Below are 24,192 nucleotides of genomic sequence, written 5' to 3'. Positions count from 1 at the left end.
ACACATGGATAAGGAAGAAAGCTAAGCCGTATTGCTGCTATATTCTGAGAAGGGCTTTGTAGTTTCACCTGAGTGGCAAAGGTGTTCCTGGGACCAAAAAAAAAAAAAAAGGTTAAGAACCCCTGATCTAGAGCATTGCTTCTTAAAATGTGGTTCCTGATCCCAAATAGGGTCTGTTCCCTTAGCTCAGTTTTAGGGTCCCAAACTTTTTTTTCCCTGATTGTCAACTAGTGGGTGTTTTAGACATTCACATGAATCTGTTAGCAACAAGATGCAGTGTTTACAGTGGGCTCTGCAGAAGATACTTCAGTAGTTGTTCTGAAGAGTCTGCTCAACAAGCTTTGTAAATGCATTGTTGCCAGTAACTGCTGTTTAACTGTGACGCTTATTCCTATTTTATATACCAGGCATGGGCAAACTTGAGCCCTCCAGGTTTTTTGGACTCCCAACTCCCACAATTCCTAGTTTCCAACAGACCTCACACCTAGTTTCCTATACACCTTGCACCTCTGAGGATGCCTGCCATAGATGTGGGCGAAAGGTCAGGAGAGAATGCTTCTGGAACATGGCCATCCAGCCCGGAAAATTCACAGCAACCCAGTGATTCTGGCCAAATAACACAGCCCTAATCTAGATTGTAGAACAGATACATTTTGACCCCACTTTGCGTGCCACGCCTCAATGTAATGGGATCACAGTGTCCTAGTTTGGCAAGGCCTACAGCCTTCTCTCTGGTGTCTCGCCAAAGGACCACCTCCCAGGACTCCAGGGTAGTTAAACTGGATTCAAATTGCAACAATTCGAGAGTGAAGATGTTCCCCCTCCCCTTGCTGTCCCGACACATGCGGGTGCGCGTCCGAAGAAGGGCCCTTGGCAACGCTTAGCAACCCGGGCGCTCCTGGCGGGGAGAGAGGGAGGGGAGGGAAGGCCGGCCTCCTCCTCCTCGTCACCTCAAGAAGCCCTTTCCCCGCATCCGAAGCAGCAGCCGCATTCTTCCTCTTCTCCTCAGGGCAGGAGCCGGTCAGCCTGGGCCATGGAGCGGTTGACGCTTCAGCCGGGGGCCGCCGCCGCCATCGACGAATACCTGGAGTACAAAAGGTGAGGCGGCGGAGCGAGCCGAGAGGCCTGGCAAGGGCACGGGAAAGGAAAGGCGCGCTAGGCCTCTTCCGCCTTCACGCGAATGGCGGGCTGAGTGAGGCTTCCCTCCCGGTCCGGACTTGGAGAGGTAAAGGGAGGGCGCCTCTGAGCATGTCTGGAGGGCATTTCGCCACCACAACCTATCAATACCAAGCTATATTTCAAAAGGAAGGGAGGCTTCTCCTTGCCAGTCCCGAATTTGGTAGGAATAATCAAACTGGAAGAGACTCCAAGGGCCACCCAGCCCAGCCTTTTCCTGCCATGCAGGAACACACAATCAAAGCACTCCCCCTAGATGGCCAGCCAGATTTCAGAGACGGAGATTCCACCACACTCTGAGGCAGCAGATTCCACTGTCCGTCACCAGGAAGTTCTTCCTTAATGTTCAGGTGGAATCTCCTTTCCTGCCATTCTATGGCTCCCTGTCCTAGTCTCCTAGTCTCCAGGGCAGGCATGAGCAAATTTGGCCCTCCAGTTGTTTTGGACTTCAACTCCCACAATTCCTAACAGTCACAGATGGCCATCCAGACTCCAGAGACGGAGACACAACCACACTCAGAGGCAGAAGATGCCATGTCCATTGGCTTTTATCACCAGGAAGTTCTTCCATAATGTCCAGGTGGAATCGCCTTTCCTGCAATTTGAATCCATGGCTCCTTGTCTTAGTCTCCATGCGCAGACATGGGCAAACTTCAGCCCTCCAGTTGTTTTGGACTTCAACTCCCACAATTCCTAACAGCCGGTAGTTTCCAACAGACTTCACACCCAGGGCCGGCCCCACTAATGAGGCACCTGACGCCGCCGCCTCGGGCGCAGGCCCGGGGGGGCGCCGTCAGGCAGGGCGGGAGGCGGGGCACCGCCCTGACGGTGCCCCGCCTCCCGCCCAGTGCGCCCTGGCCCGTCTGGTCTTTTCTAGTAGGCCAGACTTCAGCGGAGGTCCCTGCAGGCCGCAATCGCGGCCTGCAGGGACCTCCGCTGCAGTCTGGCCTGCTAGAAAAGGCCAGACGGGCGAGCGGGAGTAGAGTGGGAGGCGGAGCCAGCTCTGACGCCGCCCCCCCCCCCGCCCAGCGTGCCTTGGCCCTGCCTCCCACGCAGCGTGGGAGGCGGGGCCAGGGCACGCTGGGAGGGGGGGGAGCGGCGTCAGAGCTGGCTCCGCCTCCCACGCTACTCCCGCTCGCCCGTCTGGCCTTTTCTAGCAGGCCAGACTTCAGCGGAGGTCCCTCCAGGCCGCAATCGCGTGGGAGGCGGGGCCAGGGCACGCTGGGCGGGGGGCGGGGCCAGCTCTGGCCCCGCCCCCCTCACTAATCGCCCTGGCCCCGCCTCCCACGCAGCGTGGGAGGCGGGGTCAGGGCATGCTGGGCGGGGCCAGGGCGCGGGAGGCGGGGCCGGTGGCGGGGGCGCTTTTCAGCGCCCCCGCTTCACACCAAAAAATATCTCCGGCCGGCCCTGTTCACACCTCTGAGGATGCCTGCCATACGTATGAGCGAAACGTCAGTAGAGAATGCTATATGGCCATATTCCAGAATCATTCTCTCTGGACGTTTTGCCCACATTTATGGCAGGCATCCTCAAAGGTTGTGAGGTATATTGGAATTTAGACAAGGGAGGTTTATATCTCTGTGGAAGGTCCAGGGTGGGAGAAAGAATTCCTGTCTGTTGGAGGCAAGTGTGAATGTTGCAATTAATCACTTTGATTAGCAGATTCAAGGCCTGCCTGATTCCTAGCTGGGGGATCCTTTGTTGGGAGGTGCTAGCTGGTCCTGATTGTTTCATGTCTTGAATTCCCCTGTTTCCAACATTGACACTTGCCTCCAACAGACAAGAGTTCTCCCATCCTGGACCTTCCACAGATACATAAACTTCATTTACCTGGTTTATAATATACCTCACGACCTCTGAGGATGCCTGCCATAGATGTGGGTGAAACATCCAGAGATAATGTTTCTGGAACATGGCCATACAGCCTGGAAAACCTGCAGCAATCCAACCAGTAGGCTGTTAGGAATTGTGAGAGTTGAAGTCCAAAATACCTGGAGGGATCAAGTTTGCCCATGCCTGCTCCAAGGCAGCAAAAAACAAGCCTGCTCCCTCTTCCTTATTGACATCCTTTAAATAAATGTTAAATGTTTTGATACGGCTGATGGGCTAATCAATAAAATGTGATTGACATCCTTTCATATCTCCTCTCAGCCTCCTCCAATATAAACATCCACAGCTCCCTAATCCATTCCTAAAAGGTCTTGGTTTCCAAATATTTGAGCATTTTGGTCACCTTTCTCTAAATACGTTTCAGTTTGTCAATCTTCCTGAATTGCGGTGCCCAGGACTGGACAAAGTGTTATTCCAGGTGAGGTCTGACCAAAGCAGAATAGAGAGGCACCATGATTTCCCTCAATCTAGACCAGGCAGGGGCAAACTTCGGACCTCCAGGTGGGGGGGGGGACCCCATGGATTTTATAGGGATTTCTCATCTAAGGAATATCCAGAGGTGTTTTTGCCAGTTCCCTCTGAAATATTGCCATCTCGGTCTCACATACAAGTATTATCCCACAGCTGTCCCTGCTTAGCTTCAAACATGAGGCAGGATCCGGTTGTCAGGATGCAATAAAGAACAGCATCCTCAAAGCTGTTCTTTTCGCAACCTGACTACAAGAGGACAGAGAAAGCAGACCATTTGGCGGGGAAGGCTGATTTATGACAGGGTCTGGTCTTCAAACGTGGGAAAGGACAAGAGAAAAGGGAGGGGTGGATGGAGAAGAAGGAGGGGGAGGCAACAACCCAATATACTGAGGGGAAAAGCGGAAGAGGGTCAGTAAAAGCTTTTGCAGTCATCTTGGCAAGGCGGATTCAATAAAGTTTTCCCTAGCGACCAGCTGTGTGAGCCTATTTTTGTGTCCTACACCTTCCAGGAACGGACACCGGTGCTTTAAGAACATTAGACCAAATTTCCAAATATTTCTGATGCCACATTTTGCTCCAAGATTGTCCAGTTTATTCTGTTTCTCAAGTCATGGCCATTTCAATGTTACTCATTTTCCTTGTACTTGTACATGCAGTGTTCTTCATTTTAATTAAAATATAATTATATGCAGAAATTATAAAGATTTATAATTAATTTACAGCCCCTCGGTGGTGCAGTGTGTTAAAGCGCTGAGCTGCTGAACTTGTGGACCAAAAGGTCGCAGGTTTGAATATGGGGAGCAAAATGAGCACCCGCTGTTAGCCCCAGCTTCTGCCAACCTAGCAGTTCGAAAACATGCAAATGTGAGTAGATCAATAGGTACCACTCTGGCAGGAAGGTAACGGCACTCCATACAGTCATGCCGGCCACATGACCTTGGTGGTGTCTATAGACAATGCCAGCTCTTCGGCTTAGAAATGGAGATGAGCACCAACCTCCAGAGTCAGAAACGACTGGACTTAGCGTCAGGGGAAACCTTTACCTTACGTATAATTAATTATAACAGAAAGAACATGAATTAGTCCATGTAATGGAAATGTTGTGGAAATGAACATCTTTTTAAAGAATTGTAGGTGAAGACGATGGAGGAAAACTCTTTACCCCAGAAGAATATGAACAATACAAGAAAAAGGTGTTGCCAATGCGGTTACAAAACCGGTTGTACGTGAGCTGGAGATCGCCAACTGGCATGGATTGTAAACTTGTGGGCCCTGAAACGCTTTGTTTTTGCACTCATAGGTAAGGTTTTATGTTCTATACAATGCTATTTGCTCTTCAACAGAACCATTTCATACTACAATTAACTTGAGAATTTACATTTTAGAAAACTTTAGAAAACACTTCTGATACAGTCAAGTAGTTTAATATTATAACAATATTTATATCCTGTCCTTTTCCTCAGAACTTTGGCTCAAGATGAAAATGCAGTGTAGAAAAACATACAAATGGCTATCATTATAATGTAAACAAGCATGGCCCTTGTGATCACTTTCAACTTTATGATTTTATGATAATTTATCATATTAAAACAAATTAAAGTATTTATTAAAAGCAATGCAGTGTACTATTAAACTCCTGTCCTTTTAAAATAAACTTCCCAAAAATCTATCAGAAAAAAGTTCCACATGAGCTGCCCAGGAAAAAAAGTAGTCAGCAGAAGTGATAGAGCAGACGGAAAGGCCTCTTTCAAAGATTTTGTGACCTGGGCAGCTTGTATGGAAAATCATGGCCCTTCACACAGTGTTTATCTCAGCCATGAAGGGATTTATAGGTTATAATCAGTATTTTGATTTGTACCTGGGAACAGTTCAGTAGACAGTGGAGCTATTCTGAGAAGAGAGTCTACCTGCATCTCTTTGGACCAGTTTAATTTGCCCATAACTTTTCATAGGCATCCTCACAGAGCATGTTTTGCTAGTCCAGAAAGGATGTAACTAAAATGTGTATTATAAGGACCAGTGCAGACGTTTCTAACCATGAGTGCAGCTGGTACAGTAACTTTTAACTACACAAATGCACTCCTGACTATCTTGGGCCTGAGCATCAAATTCAAGATACAAAGTTGAATTCAGCAGTATTCTTGAGTTTTAAGGGAAGTGTATAATACACATTATACAGTACATCCAAAATTAATTAACTGTAGATACATGCTTGAGTTGGAATATTCTAAGGCAGTTCTAAACTGGGGCCCTTCCACGCAGCCATATAATTTAGAATATCAAGGCAGATAATCCACAATATCTGCTTTGAACTGGCTTATCTGAATCCACACTGCCATATTATCCAGTTCTATGTGGATTTTATACAGCTGTGTGAAAGGGGCCTTTATTAATCTCTTGAGGAAGTAATTTCTCAATACAAGTATTTATCCCTGTACCCTCCTTATTACTTCAGGACACTTTCTATGTTGTAGATTTTTTTTAAAAGGTCAGTTGTATCCTTATCTGAATTTTCAAGTGATCCTATAGCATTATAGATGGCCCCATATGCTGATTTCTACTATCAGATTGTTAGTAACAACTCTGTTGCACAGAACAGGTAGTGAAAAGAAATTTTGCTGGAGTATCACATCCCTCTGTCATAGCCAGCCTGTGTTTACTAAAAGTTCACTTGGATTGCTTACTCTTCCTTTGGTGGAGTACAAACTTTTACTGACTTGAAGGATTCCAGTCTTACAACTTTTGCCCAGTTTCTGAAAAAACATATTGAGTAAACTCACTTTGGACTTTTTAATACAAAGCATAATTTCTTCCTTTAGCTGTTTTTCATCATGTTTTGTACTCATTACAAATTTGAATAGTGGAATGTACTATTGGAATTAGCCTTAAGAGGATTTTCTTCTTGAGTTAAAGCCTAATTCCTTCAGAGTAACACTAAGATGTATTTTCCAAATAATTGTACCAGGGTGTTTCCTTCAAAAGTTTGTAGCTTTGGAAATGTAAGTCTTTTTCTGGTAGCTTACTCAAACTCAGCACAAAGTGAGAGATCGCTTGCCTCATTCTAAATTATAGGAGATTCAGACAGGGATTCTTAGATTCTCCACTAGAATGGCAGTTCTTATTTTGAAGCCAGATTTGAAATAGCAAGAATCTTTTTCAATGGAATGAGTGCACCTTAAACGTTTGACCCTTTTTTCCTTCTCCAAATCCTTGCCATGTATTGGAGGATACATGACAGTTGAGTTCATTACTGTTTCTACTTCATTGTCCCTGGTCCCCTCTATAATAGATGTGAAAACATTGCTTTGAAAAATTAAAGTGTTAGTTAGAAATTTTAAAATGTCTGCAAATGTGTGTCTGTTTTTAAAAACTTTTCCCAGATATAAACAGCACAAAACCGATTTTGATGTGATCCCAAAGGAACGCCCTATTTCTCTGCCCTGTAAGGTCAGTCGATGTCTATGCGCATCATACAGCTTTGTTCCTCTCAATGGCACTCAGTCCATCCGCTGTAGATGTAAGCATTTTGCCGATCAGCATAGTCCAGCACCTGGATTTCCATGTAACATGTGTAAGTATGGTTTAGCTATAAATAAGCATGCCTTAACTGAGTATAGTGACTTTCCATTTGTTTTTTAAATATTGTGCATACAACCACAAATATTTGTAGACTAAGGAAATGACGAAAGGCTTCAAATTCTGTTGTTAGAAAATTCATTCAACATTCAGTCAAATGCTTCACATTTGGTTCATTTGCATGATTACAGGCTTTTCCAAGGAGGCATAAGAGACATACCTTTTACCATCTGGAGAAGCAGAACCCATTTGCAAATTATCATGTTAATAATACTATCCCACAATGTTTTTCAGATGCAGAATTGTATTCAGGAAACCAATTACAGTACAATCTTGTCTTTCTTGCACTTTTCCGCCATGTTGAGCCTAGCCTCTCGAGTATTTTATTATTATTATTATTATTATTATTATTATTATTATTATTATTGCTATAATATTTTATATACCACTTTATCTCCCCTGAAGGGGACCCAAAGTGGCTTAACATAAAAGCATCGTGTGCATCACGTTAATCAACATTTATTCTCTCTTTATGTTGAATGTGTCTGTCATGGCACCTGGAGGAACCAGGTATAGTTCCTCTGTAGCTCCTCTGTGTACACTTTATGATGCGTGCCTGAAGTGCAGTGTGCTCTCAGGCTGCCTGTAACCTAGGAAAATAGTACCATAGTGTTGGTATAAAGATTTGTAGCAAGCTGTAGCTAATAAGGTCATTGCCCCCAAAATTGTACCAATGTGATGGACTTTACCATTTGTCTGCTGTGTTCGGTAATAGTTAGTATACAAATTATTGGCAAGTAAATTTAAAGAGCATAATTTTATGTATATGTGTTTATATAAATTTACATTGTGATTGTTTTATATGTTCATGTATTTTATTGTATTTTGTGTATTTTGTTGCACTTCCAAGTGCTTTTTTGTAAGTCGCCCCGAGCCCCTTTGAGGGATGGTGGGGGGATATAAAGTTTTATTATTATTGTTATTATTATTATTATTATTATTATTAAGAGGCTTTTTCAGTGTTTATTCAGTGAAGGCTGTTGGCAGAGAATTCTCAAGTAGAAGTATAATTGAATGAAAAGTATTCATTTAAAATATGTTTTGTGTTAGGTTCCAAATGTGCAGGGTTTCACAGTTGCTTTACATGTGGATGTGGCCAACCGACATATGCTCATGAAACCGTGGTGGAAACCAAAGAGGAACGCTTGGCCCAAGGCAAGCCAGTGGGACATGATGTCCCTTATGCTGCAATGGGAGGAATAACTGGCTTTAGTTCACTAGCAGAAGGCTACATGAGACTAGATGACAGCGGGATAGGTAAGAATGGGGACTTGAAAAATAAGATGATTTCGCTCTCTCTCTTTTTTCCCCAGAGGTACATCCAAAATGTTTTGGACACTTCAATCCAATTAAACTTCTGTCATTTAAAATAACAAATGACTTTTCCCCCAATACCAATGTGATAATTCAATCTCATGTATTACAACAAATGCTAATTTTTCACTTACTAATGTCATATTAGAGATGGACAAATAGTATCATGGATTTTGATCTCTTTGATGCTCAAGGTTTTGTCTTAGTGTTGATACAATATAAAGCCATCAGGAGAAGTCCTTGATTGCTTGGGCATTGGGGGTTGCTAATATGTAGATGGCATCAGGATCTGTATTTCCACATTTAAGCATGCAGTTGCAACTGTCATTGTCATGAACACATAAAGCTGGAGACATTTCATAAAGTTTAACCATATTGTGGGTTGCTGAGTTAAACAGAAGTTGATTTCAAAGAAAACATGGAGGATGCTGAAGGGAAATTTTAATACTGTCCTGAAATTGCATGCCTCATTTGAGTACAGTAATATTTAATCCATAAAAGCACGTTTCTGATTCTCTTCAGACTCTAATTTGCTCCTGGAAAAAATAGTTCTGGCAAAGAGTGCCTTTTATCAGGTACATTTATGAATATGCTGATTTTTCTTTCTTAAAAATCAAAGGAATATTGCCATGTTATTCAAATATTTATAACAGGACTTGGGAGCTGAAAGGCACAGTAAACTGGATTTTTGCTTTAGCTGAATTTGCTAAATTCATATTTTAGAAGCATTTTTAAGGCTCAACAAGTAATTTCAAGGCATGCACAATCCAGTATGAAGACTGGTCTGTTCTATCTTGTGTATAATGCTAAAGATAATTCGTGTATTAATGATACTTCAAGGCCTTGGTAGTAAATCTATAATTGCTTACAGAGGGTTTTTCTGAACTAAAATTCATTAGCAATAATAAGTCATATATAAAAAGATAAAAGGCACAAGTAGTGTAACAAACCCAGAGGCCAGCTGAGTTCCTATATTTGTTCTGATGGCACTAGTCCTGTAGCTAACAATGTTGTCCATAATATCAGCATCTCTATAGCCTTTTCAATTTGTGGTGTGATATATCCCATCATCTGCCAGTAAGTCCTTGTACCTACTTGCTTAATGGTCTTATTGAAGCAGTATTTTAAAAATTAGTTCTAGTAACCCTGATCAGTGGTAAACTGGGTTGTTTCTTTTGTTTTTATATGTTTCATTTTAAGGAGCGCCTTCCACTCAGTTCCTCGAAGCTCCTGTAACCAATACAGATCATCCCTTTTTAAGAGCATTGCAAGGACCTTCCAGTTCTGCTCAAGCACAGTTAACAGATGGTAAGGGCATTTTGAGCTATTTCAGGGCCCTTCCAGACAGGCCCTATATCCCAGGATCTGATCCCAGGTTTTCTGCTTTAAACTGGATTATATGTGTCTGCACAGCCAGATAATATGGGATAAACAGAAAACCTGGGATCAGATCCTGGAATAAAGGGCCTTTCTGGAAGGGACATTTGTTCCTGAACGAATTAAGTATGAATGGTATGACAATTAAGGTACCCAGTTAAATAAGTTGCATTGACATCAGCCATTATGTACAAACTGAATAGGCAGTGTTTAGTAACATTTGGGCATGGTATAAGAGAAAAGGAAGGAACCTTTGGGACCAAATAGAAAAGGCAAAAATATTTCCAAGGATAAGATTGTGGAGGAGCTTGTACAATTAGCGGTCAGGGAATTGGTGAGAAAAGAAATAGAAAGTTTTATAGTATGTGCACTCTGATAAAAACAGGGTATTTATGTATTCTGCCACTGTCATGCTTCTATAGAATGCTCCCTGGTAGTGCAGCGTGTTAAAGCGCTGAGATGCTGAACTTGCCAACTGAACGGTCACAGTTCGAATCCGGAGAGCGAAGTGAGCGCGCGCTGTTAGCCCCAGCTTCTGCCAACCTAGCAGTTCGAAAACATGCAAATGTGAATAGATCAATAGGTACCGCTCCAGTGGGAAGGTAACGTGCTCCATGCAGTCATGCCGGCCACATGACCTTGGAGGTGTCTACGGACAATGCTGGCTCTTTGGCTTAGAAATGGAGATGAGCACCAACCCCCAGAGTCAGACACGACTGGACCTAATGTCAGGGGAAAACCTTTACCTTTTACCCATGCTTCTATAGATTTTTGTGATGGGCTGATGTACTTCCAAGTACATTTTGGTCTAAAAAAGAAATAGAATAAGGAAAATTGTTGTTATTATTATTGTTATTATTTGCATGCATTTTTTCTCTTAACAGAGATTATAAAGATTATAAACATTAAAGTAGAATTAAACCAATCACTATTTTAAAATAGTTAAAAGAACCTATTTAAAATACAACAAATCAAAATCAGGAGTGAGCTTTATTTACAAATATTCTCATTATCATTTCTTCAAAGTAAATTAAAGATTACACTTGTATTTTTAGATTTTTCTTTGCAGACTAGTGAGACTTCTAGACAATCTCATGATCTTGAGCTTTCATTTAGAAACCTGGTATGCCCTGAATACTTTCAAAATAAAAAAGTCCTTGCATTTTAAAATCAAAAGACCTGAAAACACTATGTTGCTTTTTAGGTGGAACAAGTACAGCAATGCAAGCTACCAGTTTAAGGCGACCTGAGGAAGATGACATGGCTTATTTTGAAAGACAGTATCAAGCACGGGTAAGTGTTTGTATATGTAATTGAAAAACAAAAAAAGTTATTAAAAGATGAAAAAATTGTTTCATGTACTGTTTTCAATGGTCTATAACCTTGCTTTATGCTGGAAGATTATACCTCAGAAAATATAGCAATGTAGTCATGAAGCAATTCAGAAAAACAGATAGGAGGACTTGGCAGATAGGAGGACTAGGCTACATGAATAATTTTCATACTTCATTGTATAAATGAATAGGAATGTTATTAAGAAACCAATGTACATGCCTTTCAGCTCAACTGAACAAACTTCCCCCAGTGCTTAATTAAATAAAATTGATTAAAAGAAATCACTACCCAAGTGGTTCCATCTGGAGCATGTGCATATATGCCTTCAAGCCACCTGTCGACATATGGTGACCCCATGAATTTCATAGGGTTTTCTTAGACAAGGAATACTTAAAAGATGATTTATCAATCTTATAAATATTCATTGCTGGTCTGCTAACCATGGCTAACCCTTCATAATTTCTATAGCAGCTATGATCGTTCAGCATGAGAACTAGTAATTTCAGTGTTATCCTCAATCCCTACCATAATCCCATGAGATTTCTAGAAGATACTAGCACTCAGAAATCCTATATGATTCATGCTAATTCACTGCAGTGCTTGTGTATGGCTGTATCCCAATATCCAGAAAAAGGTATTTCATGCATTTCATTAGGTATTTTGTATGATGGGGCAGTGAAATCTATTTATCACAGCTGTTTGGAATAGACACAGTTGAATAATTAAGGCTTCCAGGTTTGCAGTGAAAGTTTCCAGCTGTACAAGTTTGAGGAACTTATTTCTGCTGTTGCAAATATTCCTTTTCTCATTAAATTTACTCTTTATGCTTATCAGAACAGTGATGTAACATAGCATATATTCTAGCATATATTCTACATCCAATTGCATCTGGGAATACAGGGAAGCAGAAAGTACATAGCAGTTCAGAGGGGGTCACAGTGGGAACTGACATGTGGTTGAGTGCTGATGGGAAAGACTGACTTTATTTGGGGCAGTTATAGCTAGAACCCGGTATAGTGTAATTTAACAAGAAACTAATATACTTCAGCCTGAGTAGTAGTCAGTTTTATAGGGGTTTTGGTTAAATAAACAATGTGATCTTCTAAAAAGTTTGTGCATTTTTCTCCATTACAGTTAAAACAACAGAAGGTTGTGACACAGAAAGGAAAAGGTCCTTTGCCATCAAAGAATTCTTAATAAGCAATAAATAAAAAATGCTTTTGATTCCCATTTTGTTGCTGTTTTCATTTTTCATTTTAGCGTCTTTGATTATTAAAGTTTATTTCTGTTTCTTTTAACTGTTGTATTGGCAGCACAAACCAGTGTGATGATGTGCCCTTGTATTTTCAGACAGTCCTTTTGACATCTGCTTTGCTATTAATGACAGTGACAGCTCCAGAGTTGAAGATAGGAAAGCTGCTCCTGAAGTGTGCATGCCTTAAAGTTACCTGTTGCTTCATTGGTGATTTCATTGGTTTTTTTTTAAAGTGGTGAATAATCCAAGTTTGGCTTCCTCTCAAAATAGCTTATGGCACTTGGTATTTCATGGGAACTCCCTATTCAAGTACTAACCAAGCCCAACCCTGCTTAGTTTTTAAGATCAATTGAACGATAACGACTTCAAGTGATTTAGGAAAATCCATTAGGATATTCTCCCAGAACTTCCTGTTCTACAATTGGACATTATTTAGTCCACTGCTTCCTAAACTGTTGGTCCCAAGCCCAAATGGGGTCTCCTTAGCTCAATGTTGGGAACACAAAATAAATTCAAAGCTAAAAGGCTTCTGAATGCCACCCATTTATAGAAATCTGTTAGCAACAAGGTGCAGTGTTATTATTTTTATGTTTATTTATACCCCGCTTTCTCCCTACAAAAGAGACTCAAAGCAGCTTACAGTAAAACAAAATGAAATACAAATTAAAATCTAAAACTATACAAACATTACAATATAATAAAATATAAATGATATTAAAAGTAAACAGTTAAAAGTCCTTAAAAACAGATTAATATGTATTCAAAGCTAAAACATCAGCTGTGATGTGGTTTTAGTTTTGTGTTTACAGTAGAGAGTCCACTGTTTATAGTGGACTTTGCAGAAAATGTTTCAGCTATACTCCACAAAAAGGGAAACCAGCCTGTATAGCAAAATCCTGATTTATAGTAAATGTTTTATTTGTGTACTTATTTTATACACCTAAATACCTGGGGTCATGTAAAAATTTAGGAGGGGAAGGGGTTGTGAGCGGAAAAAGTAGTCAACATATAGCAGACGGTAGAAAGGGCTATGAATTAGAAAGTTCTCTTATTTTCCTTGAGGGAGTCAAGATAAACACATTTGTGCTTGGCAGAAATAATTGAACAGATTTAGTTTCCCAGTAAACAGTGCCTTGTAGAAGTATTCACAAACACATCTTCACTTCCCCCACACTGGAAATAAAATGAATTTAATTGGTGTTCTAACCACTTTGCCCCGGTGGCGAAGTGTGTTAAAGCACTGAGCTGCTGAATTTGCAGACCGAAAGGTTGCAGGTTCAAATCCTGGGAGCAGAGTGAACGCCCGCTGTTAGCTCCAGCTTCTGCCAACCTAGCAGTTTGAAGACATGCCAATGCGAGTAGACCTATAGGTACCGCTCCGACGGGAAGGTAGCGGCGCTCCATGCAGTCATGCCGGCCACATGACCTTGGAGGTGTCTACGGACAATGCTGGCTCTTCAGCTTAGAAATGGAGATGAGCACCAACCCCCAGAGTCGGACACGACTGGACTTAACGTCAGGGGAAACCTTAACCTTTATGAAGGAGACATCTTCAACAGAACTGGTCAAGTATTGTAGATTCCAGGCAGTGGTTTCCTTGATGGAGGCCCCATCTACACTGACCATTGAACACAGTTTGAAGCCAATTTCAAAGTGCGGCAGCCAGACAATAACTTTCCACAAAAGCAAACAAGAGAAAGCCTTTTATCTGCATCAGTGCTTTGTGGTTTGTGTCATCACCACCCGAGTCTCAAACTGGTTTTAGGATTTCCTATGTAATCAATCATCTATACAGTGAAACCACTTTCTTCAATATGGGTTTGAAATTGCATTAAATGCTCAGTGTAGATGGGTGCTGAATCTATCCATATATAACATGGTATTTCCTTTTGTTTGCTGCCTTTTTAGCAAGCATTGTCTTTTCTGGTAAATCATTTATTCTCAAGATATGTCCAAAATATGGTACTCCACAGTCTTCGTATAATGTTTCTCCAGTATCACATTTCAAATGAATTGATCTTCCTATTAGGGCTTCTTCACTGTCTGGCTGTCAGAAGCATACATAGACAACTGGAAATAAAATGACAATCCTAACTTCTGTATTCAATGATGTATCATTACAATTCAGGATCTTGCCTTGTTCTTTCACTCCTACCCTCCCACCAACAAACTGGGTGCTCCCAGAAAAATGTGTATTTATTTAATCTTAGATATGTGGCACTGAACTTGACACTTAGGTGATTTCTGAGTAGATTGAGCCAGAGCAAAGGGGATTAATAGTAAAACTTATTCCAGGTATTATATTGCAGAAAAGCCAAAAGCACTGCAGATCCAGGTTGTAACTCCCAACCTGGGACACTCAAGGCAACATACAAAGGCTCTCTTCCATCATCACAAAATGAGGCTCAAAGTGTGAGTTTCATGCCATGTTGGGAGCTACAACAGGATTTCTTGGCATTAATATTAACCCGGCCTTCCTAAGATTCTGTGAGTTCTTTGCCCCACTTCTTGCTCCAATTTGGATGCAGGGCTTATCCAAACAGAGTGTAAAATGGCAACACCCATTTACTCTCTTCAAGAGAATTCTCGTTCTCGTTCTGTTGAAAACTAGGCATGTGGGGTTTATATATCTGTGGAATGCCCAGGATGGGAGAAAGAACTCTTTTTTGCCTGAGGCACATGTGAATATTGCAATTGGCCACCTTGATTAGCATTGAATGGCCTTTCAGCTTCAAAGCCTGGTTTCTTCCTGCCTGGGAGAATCCTTTGTTGGGAGGTGTTAGCTGGCCCTGATTGTTTCATGCCTGAGGGGGAAAAGAAAGGGGCCCGAGGCTGTTAGGAATTGTGGGTTGGAGTCCAAAACACCTGGAGGGCCCAGGTTTGCCCATGCCTGACCTCAAAATCCACCTTATGGCCACTTCCCCTTCCCTTTGGTATGCATCTACACTGTGGAATTAATGCAGTTTGACACCACTTTAACTGCCATGGCTCAGAGGCATGGAACAGCGGAAGTTGTAGTTTCGCAAGGCCTTTATCCTTCTCTGCCAAAGAAGGCAGGTGCCTCACCAAACTAGAGTTCCCATGATTCACAGCAGTTCAAATAGTGTCAATCTGCATTAATTCTCCAGTGTAGATGAACTTTTAGCCATGGCAGGAGTCACTTCAGCTCTGCTGAAGAGGGCAAACTACAACTCCCAGGGTTTCCATAGCAAGTTAAAAGTAGCTTCAAACTACACTGTGGCCAGAAAACAGGAAAAGGAGGGAGCAGTAAAGGAGGAAATCCCACCCAGGTGCAAGGGGAGTAGTGGGACAGTTCGCGCATGCTCAGATCCCTCCCTGCTGGTCCCTCTTTTCCGCCATTTTGCCCTCCTTTGCGCGCGGAGGGAACCACGTGGTGGGCGTCGGAGTTTGCCGTTTACGGGCTGCGTTCGAAGGCTGTGGCCATTCCACGGGGATCGCCTTGGGCTCAACTGCCGCGCTCTTCGCCCGGCAGGCTTTCCTGGGATGTGGGTCTGAGCAGAAGAGGAGGAGGAGGAGCCGCTGGGAGACACAGAGAGGAGCAAGGAACCTTGTCAGTGAGGCCTGTTTTCAAGGGGCAAAAAAGGTGAGAATTGGACTTCCATGTTCCAGAAGTTCCAGAATTGGCCAACAACCAGGGATTCTGGGAGTTGAAGTCTAACACCTTGCAGGACCAAAGTTTGGGGAAAAATCACTGATGCCACACTGTAGAATGAATGCAGTTTGATGCCACTTTAACCGCTATGGAACTCAGGGAGTTGTAGTTTGGTGAGGCAACAGCTTTCTTTGGCAGAGGTCACTTTCCTTAGACTTTAATTGCATTAGGAGAACTGAGGGTGCATGTACACCAGGCATGGACAAACTTGGGCCCTTTGGGTGTTTTGGATTTCAACTCCCACAATTTCTAACACTGGCTGTTAGGAATTGTGGGAGTTGAAGTCCAAAACACCCAGAAGGCCCAAGTTTACCCATGCCTGCCTGGTCTACGTTCCATGCACCTTGGAAACACTTTAATAATAACAACAACAACAACTTTATTTTTGTACTCCGCTTCCATTTCCCTGAAGGGACTTGGGGCAGCTTACATGAGGACAAGCCCAATCAACATACAGTAGAGTCTCACTTATCCAACACTCGCTTATCCAACGTTCTGGATTATCCAACACATTTTTGTAGTCAATGTTTTCAATATATAATGATATTTTGGTGCTAAATTCATAAATACTGTAATTACTACATAGCATTACTGAGTATTGAACTACTTTTTCTGCCAAATTTGTTGTCTAACATTATGTTTTGGTGCTTAATTTGTAAAATCATAACCTAATTTGATGTTTAATAGGCTTTTCCTTAATGCCTCCTTATTATCCAACATATTCGCTTATCAAACATTCTGCCGGCCCGTTTATGTTGGATAAGTGAGACTCTACTGTAGTTAAAAAATAAAATATGAACATACTAAATACATCCATAATACATAAGGTAAAGGTTTCCCCCTGACATTAAGTCCAGTTATGTCTGACTCTCAGGGTTGGTGCTCATCTCCATTTCTAAGCCGAAGAGCCGGCGTTGTTGGTAAACACCTCCAAGGTCATAATCATAATAAAAATAATAAAGATAATTGGAAGAGACCCCTTGGGCAATTTAGTCCAACTCTGTTCCACCTTTGTGCACCAAAAGCACAAGCAAAGCACCCCTGACAGATGGCCACCCAGCCTCAATGTTAATAATAATCATCATCATCACACAGTCCTAAATGCTTGGGAAGTGTTCGACTTGTGATTTTGTGATACAAAATCCAGCATATGTATCTCGTTTGCTGTGTTATACTGTGTCCTTCTGTCAATAATAATAATAATAATAATAATAATAATAATAGTAAAGAGGGTTGGAAGGGATCCCTTGGGCCATTTAGTCCAACCCCTTCGGCCTTTGTGCACCAAAAGCACTAGCAAAGCACCCCTTAATAATGAATGAATAATTAAATAATAATTAAAATACAAGGTGCATACCAGGTGAGGGAGGAGGTGGGAGCTGCCGCCACGGGGGCGGGATAAATGGCTTCGATGGGCCGCATGTGTCCCGCAGGCCTTAGTTTGGGGATCCCTGGGCTAGACCTTGTAAAACTAGCCCCCCCCCCCTCCGCAAACAGCATGAAGCTGTGACAGTTAAAGTGGTGTCAAGCCACATTAATGCTACAGTGTAGATGCACCCTGAGTCTGCACTGTGCTTTGCTGAGCAAATGTCTGGTGCTGAGTGAAAAACACCTTGAGGAAAGTAAAGTTAAACATGAACAGCACTGCAGACTAACTCAACCAGAGAAGTCAGCCAAAGCAGACCACTTGATGAACCAACTTGGACACAGCATATTATTTGAGAACACAGAAATGCTGGACCACTCTGACAACCGTCATGTCAGACTACACAGAGAATTCATTGAAATCCACAACCATGTGGACAATTTCAACAGAAAAGAGGAAACAATGAAAATGAACAAAACTGGCTACCAGTATTACACTCTAAAATCATGACAGTAAATAAACAACAACACTCAGAAAACGGGGGAATTCCAGACATGAAACAATCAGGGCCAGCTAATACCTCCCAACAAAGGATTCCCCCAGGCAGGAAGCAGCCAGGCTTTGAAGTGGCAAGGCTATTCAGTGCTAATCAAGGTGGCCAGTTGCAACATTCATACTTGCCTCAGACGAGAGTTCTTTCTCCCACCCTGGACATTCCACAGATATATAAACCTCACTTGCCTAGTTTCCAACAGACCTCACAACCTCTGAGGATGCCTGCCATAAATGTGGGTGAAACGTCAGAAGAGAATACTTCTGGAACATGGCCATACAAGCCGGAAAACTCACAGCAACCCAGTGATTCCGGCCATGAAAGCCTTTAACAGCAAGCTGCATCAATTCAACAGTGTAGATGCATCCTGAGTCTGTGCTATGCTTTGCTGAGCAAATGTCAAGTACTGAGTGTTGGGCGAGGCGTAAAACATCTTGAAGAAAGTAAAATTAAACCCTCTTATATTACTCCGGAGGTGTATTTTCCTGTTATTTTTATGCTAAGTTTGATCAAATTTATCTGTGGAATCACAATTGGAAGAGACCCCAAGGGCCATCCTGTCCAACACGCTATCATCCAGGAACACACAATTGAAGCACTCCTGACAGATGGACATCCAACCTCTGTTTAAAAACCTCCGGAGAAGGAGATCCACTATACTCCAAGGCAGCGCATTCTACTGTAAAAAAGCAATTACCATCATTCACCGTAAACTGGAAGGAAATACTTATTTTCACAGGTGCGGTTGGTGGGAATGAGAGACAGGGCCTTCTCAGTGGTGGCCTCTTAGTTGTGGAACTCTCCCCAGTGATACTTGATCAGCTCCTTCCCTTTTAGCCTTCAGAAAAAAGTTGAAACATGGCTATGGGACCAAGCTTTTGGAGAATAATTCTAGTGCAATAAATGAACGTAGAATCTATGCAATGACAGTTGGAATGGTCCTGGATTCCAATTTTGGATTATGTGATTTTAGTAATTGATGTAACTGTTTTTACATGTTTTAATGTTGAATTCTGTTTTAATGTTCGTATATTTGTGGATTTTAAATTGTATTGAAATGCTTTCAATGTAAGCTGCTTTGAGTCTCCTTTTTGGAGAGAATAACTGGGGTATAAGTAAAGGTAAAGGTTTCCCCTGACGTTAAGTCAGTCGTGTCCGACTCTGGGGGTTGGTGCTTGTAAAGATCTGTGGCAGAGAAGAATCCTTTTGATCCCACCGCTGCCACCAATTGTAATGATGTGTCTGACAGGGATGGAATCTTTTTTTGATCCCACCGCTGCCACCAATTGTAAAGGATGATGTGGCAGAGAGGAATCCCTTTTGATCCCACCGCTGCCACCAATTTGTACAGAGGTGAGGCAGGGAAGGAATCTTTTTATCCCACCCTTGCCACCAAAATGTAAAGATGTCTGGATGATGATTTTTTTTATAACTGCTGCCACCAAATGGAGGAGATGTCAGGCAGAGGATACTTATTCTTTTTAAGCTTTCTTTATTTATTTCACTTTTGATGGTACTGTTGCTTAGCTTAGAATATGAGTGTGACAGAGACTTAGGTGGATTAAAAACCAAAACAAGTTTATTTCATGTACAAAGCTTATGGTTTCTATAACTTCTTTGAGGCATTTAAATAACTGTTACAGATAGATGTTGAGGTGTTCTAACTTCCAAAATACTTTCTTCTCTCAAAACCAACTATAAACTGATCATTTAGATCTACTGGGATTAATTCCCCTTACTCCACAGCCTCCACAACTAGCCCTAAACAAGTCACCTAACTTGCTTAGTCTGGCTCTACCAGAGGTCTGCTTTCCTGGTTTCCCTCAATCCTGGAACCAGTCTATCTCCTGTGACTAACAATCACAGACTCCCTAAAATAAGTCACCTTATTTTAGAATTGACTCAAATTCCCTCATTTGAGCCACCCTGATCCTCCACTTGAGAATCAGTCCTCACTGTAATTTCACCATTACAGACTCTCACAGACTGACTGGGTTTTAAAATGTTCCTCCTTTTTCCTTCAAACAGCGGTTGGCTCCGCCCCTGTTGCTAGGGTAACCTGCCTTAGAATGCTAAGATGGTTACCTTCCTGTATTATCAACTCCAATACATACCATTTTAAATTTAGCCAAACCTGACTGTTTAAACAAAATCAAATAAACATGTCATCCATAAATCAAAACATCACACTTCTTTACAGTGCTCATCTCCATTTCTAAGCCGAAGAGCCGGCGTTTTCCGTAGACACCTCCAAGGTCATGTGGCTGGCATGACTGCATGGAGCGCTGTTACCTTCCCGCCTATTGGAGCTGTACCTATTGATCTACTCACATTTGCATGTTTTTGAACTGCTAAGTTGGCAGAAGCTGGAGCTGACAGTGGGGGCTCATTCCGCTCCCCGGATTCAAACCTGCAACCTTTCCATCTGCATGTTCAGCAGCTCAGCGCTTTAACACACTGCGCCACTGGGGGGCTCAACTGGGGTATAAATAAATATAATAACAAACATGTTGATAATAATTATAATTATAATAATAAATACCACCCACCTCAATTCAAAAACCATTCTGCTTAATGCATAGGACCAGGTAGTACTGGTTTTTTTTTGTCCCAGATGTACAGCTTTTGTTTACCCAGAAGCGGTGCAGTCTTGACTCGGGTGTCTTAGCCTCAACTTTGATTTGATCACATCACGTGTTGTGGAAAGAAGTGGGTGCTGATGCACTCCATTGTATTGGCACTTAACCTAAACTCCTGGTTTTGTAACATCTTTATTTTGCATTTTAGGTTCTGCCAGAATGGAGGACTCGGATTGCAACAATAAAGGTATTTGTACAGAGAGAATCACATTTTATTTTCTGTGTATTGAAATACATAAGCTGACTCCAATTCTTTTTGTCCTCAGTTGAAAGTGTAGTATGCTGTCATGTGGATGATGCCATAACATTTTGGGCTCAGGTAAGGTCAGAAGCATGGGTTTCCAAATAAAAGTGGGGTACCTGATGCCCTGGGGGTGTGATCCAACATAGTGACTAAACTTGGTAAAAGCATGTCTTTAGCCATAGTCTTAAAAGCATTTTTGTATTGGCAGTTCATTTTTCAAGTAATCTGTGTAAAAGCCTTTTCCTCAGAGCATTGGCTTCTGATTTTAACTTGTGATGTTTCAGAATATTAATATGCAGAAGAAAATGGCAAAAATCTCCTTTGCTCTAGCCAGCATCTGTCCTCAAGCCAGCCCAGTTTTTGGAAGCCCAGATCTTTCAAAGGTAGGTTTGTGTTTCTGTGTTAATGCAAATACAATAGCTAACTTCCTTTTTAAGTGCATTTTTATCCTACCATCTTACCGACACACTCTATGGAGTGTGCATGCAGCTTTCTTCATCACACTATCCTCACAACAACCCTGTGAGGTTGGACATGCTGAGAGTTTCATGGCCTAATGGAGACTTGAACCTAACTGCGCCCCCCAACCTCTGCAGGGGTGGTGGACCTAAAATGGTCTGCCCCAGGAGACTTATGGATCCAGAAGGATTCCTGACGGCTCTTGGGGAATTTCCTGCCTCCTCGGCAGGTGATCCTGTTGATGCTCTGGTCTCTCTCTGGAATGGAGAGATGACTAGGGCAATAGACACGATCGCTCCGGAGCGTCCCCTCTTGAGTAACCGAGCTAAACCAGCTCCTTGGTTTACTGAGGAGCTGGCAGCGATGAAGCGAAAGAAGAGGGAACTAGAGTGCGTGTGGCGATCAGAGTATAACGAGTCAGACCGAACACGGCTAGGCTCCTATCTTAGGGCATATGCTGCGGCAATCAAAGCTGCAAGGAGAGTCCACCTTGCGGCCAACATTGCATCCGCACAGAACCATCCGACGGCGCTGTTCCGTGTCATCAGAGGGTTGTTAACTCCCACCAATCAAGGTGGGAGCCCTGATAATTCGGCAGCCCGCTGTGAAGCATTTGCTCGGTTCTTTGCGGACAAAGTCGCTCTGATCCGTTCCGACTTTGACACCATATTAATGGCAGTCTCTGAGGATGTAACGAGTGCACCTGCTTGTTTAGTTTTGTTGGATTCATTTCAATTGGTTGAGCTCGAGGATGTGGACAAGATCCTTGGAGAGGCGAGACCGATCACATGCATCCTGGACCCCTGCCCATCCTGGCTGGTGAGAGAAGCCAGAGGGGGTTTGGCCGAGTGGGTGAAGGTGGTGGTGAATGCCTCGCTTCGGGAGGGCAAGTTTCCAGCGAGCCTGAAAATGGCTGTGATCAAGCCGCTGTTGAAAAAGCCATCATTGGATCCCACTCAATTCGGAAACTTTCGGCCTATTTCCAATCTCCTCATTTGGGCAAGGTCTTGGAACATGTGGTTGCTTCGCAGCTCCAGGGATTCTTGGTTGACACTGATTTTCTGGATCCGGCACAGTCTGGCTTCAGGCCGGGACATGGTACCGAGACAGCCTTGGTCGCCTTAGTCGATGATCTTCGCCGGGAACTGGGCAGGGGGAGTGTGTCCCTGCTGGTTCTGCTGGACCTCTCAGCGGCCTTCGATACCGTCGATCACGGTATCCTTCTGGGACGCCTCGCGGGAATGGGACTTAGAGGTACTGTTCTGCAGTGGCTCCACTCATTCCTGGAGGGTCTGTCCCAGATGGTGTCATTGGGGGACGCCTGCTCGGCCCCACAACCGTTGACTTGTGGGGTCCCGCAGGGCTCTGTATTGTCTCCCATGTTGTTTAACATCTACATGAAGCCGCTGGGAGAGATCATCAGGAGTTTCGGGGTCCGGTGTCATCTGTACGCAGATGATGTCCAGCTCTGTCACTCCTTCCCACCTGTCACTAAGGAGGCTGTTCAGGTCCTGAACCGGTGCTTGGCCGCTGTGTCGGACTGGATGAGGGCCAACAAATTGAAATTGAATCCAGACAAGACAGAGGTCCTCCTGGTCAGTCGGAAGGCCGAACAGGGTACTGGGTTACAGCCTGTGCTGGATGGGGTCACACTCCCCCTGAAGGCGCAGGTGCGCAGTCTGGGGGTGATCCTGGACTCATCGTTGAGCCTGGAGCCCCAGGTCTCAGCGGTGGCTAGGGGAGCCTTTGCACAATTAAAACTTGTGCGCCAGCTGCGACCATACCTTGGGAAGCCAGACTTGGCCACGGTGGTCCACGCCCTTGTTACATCCCATTTAGACTACTGCAATGCACTCTACGTGGGGCTGCCTTTGAAGACTGTTTGGAAGCTTCAGTTAGTCCAACGGGAGGCTGCCAGGTTAATAACTGGAGCGGCGTACAGGGAGCATACCACTCCTCTGTTACGTCAGCTCCACTGGCTGCCGATTAGCTACCGAGCACAATTCAAGGTGCTGGCTTTAGCCTATAAAGCTCTAAACGGTTCCGGCCCAGCTTATCTGTCCGAACGTGTCTCCCGCTATGACCCACCTCGAAGCTTAAGATCGTCGGATGAGGCCCTGCTCGCGGTCCCGTCAGCCTCACAGGTGCGGCTGGCGGGGACGAGAGACAGGGCCTTTTCAGTAGTGGCTCCCCACCTATGGAACGCCCTCCCCATTGAAATCAGGCAGGCTCCCTCCCTCCTATCCTTCCGTAGGAAGGTAAAAACTTGGTTGTGGGGCCAGGCTTTCGAATAAGAATCAGCAGCATTAATTACTATTATGTATGCTGGAACTCAATTGACAGACCCAGTCTTTTAAACTTGTACACGCCTATCTATATTTTATAAATGCATTTTATGAATGTTTATGTAAGTTAATTTTTTAACTGATTTATAGTGTATTGTACTGTTTTTATATGTCTGTTTTATTGTAAGCCGCCCTGAGTCCCCTGTTGGGTGAGAAGGGCGGGATATAAATATTGTAATAAATAAAATAAATAAAATCTCTCAAGTTTTTCATCCTAATTTTTCAACCAGGGTCCCCTAGATTTGCATGAAAGGTCAGTAGGGGTTCTGTATGAGACTGTGATTTAAAATAATGGCTTTAAAGGTTTTTTTCAGGCCTAAAAATTATTTCAAGCATTCCTCCAAGGTAAAAAAGGTGGAGATAACCTATTCTAGTATTACATCTATGTGCCATTTTAAAATCTACACTTCTTAGAATATGCATTCGGAAAGTTCATTTGAATTAAATTGTGTGTGTCTT

The 24,192-nt window shown here is 43.0% G+C and overlaps 2 protein-coding genes across 4 annotated transcripts in view; both read left to right on the top strand.

The window, feature by feature from the left end:
* Window positions 1-743: 743 nt before the first annotated feature.
* Window positions 744-12,429, top strand: fam221a (family with sequence similarity 221 member A). Of its 3 annotated transcripts, none has more exons than XM_003222027.4 (7): window positions 744-1,098; window positions 4,664-4,837; window positions 6,918-7,108; window positions 8,224-8,430; window positions 9,688-9,795; window positions 11,069-11,157; window positions 12,334-12,429. In XM_003222027.4, exons 1-7 carry the CDS (start codon window positions 1,034-1,036, stop codon window positions 12,394-12,396), a joined length of 897 nt encoding a protein of 298 aa, XP_003222075.1. In that variant the 5' UTR covers window positions 744-1,033; the 3' UTR covers window positions 12,397-12,429. The 3 variants fall into 3 exon arrangements, with proteins under 3 accessions (XP_003222075.1, XP_016849858.1, XP_008110860.1); XM_016994369.2 differs by having other exon boundaries at window positions 963-1,098; window positions 4,672-4,837; XM_008112653.3 differs by lacking the exon at window positions 744-1,098 and adding an exon at window positions 1,104-1,225.
* Window positions 12,430-15,754: 3,325 nt separating this feature from the next.
* The window catches only part of stk31 (serine/threonine kinase 31), a 49,225-nt gene continuing 40,787 nt past the window's right edge, over window positions 15,755-24,192 (top strand). Inside the window, exons 1-4 of the mRNA XM_003222151.4 lie at window positions 15,755-16,058; window positions 20,834-20,872; window positions 20,952-21,004; window positions 21,214-21,312. Of these exons, the coding sequence (XP_003222199.1) occupies window positions 20,845-20,872; window positions 20,952-21,004; window positions 21,214-21,312 (180 nt within the window). The 5' untranslated portion in view covers window positions 15,755-16,058; window positions 20,834-20,844. The remainder of the gene's footprint in view (window positions 16,059-20,833; window positions 20,873-20,951; window positions 21,005-21,213; window positions 21,313-24,192) is intronic.

This window comes from Anolis carolinensis, chromosome 6, assembly GCF_035594765.1.
Source record: "Anolis carolinensis isolate JA03-04 chromosome 6, rAnoCar3.1.pri, whole genome shotgun sequence".
Classification (NCBI taxonomy): Eukaryota; Metazoa; Chordata; class Lepidosauria; order Squamata; family Dactyloidae; genus Anolis; species Anolis carolinensis.
This window is presented reverse-complemented; position numbering and strand designations above follow the sequence as displayed.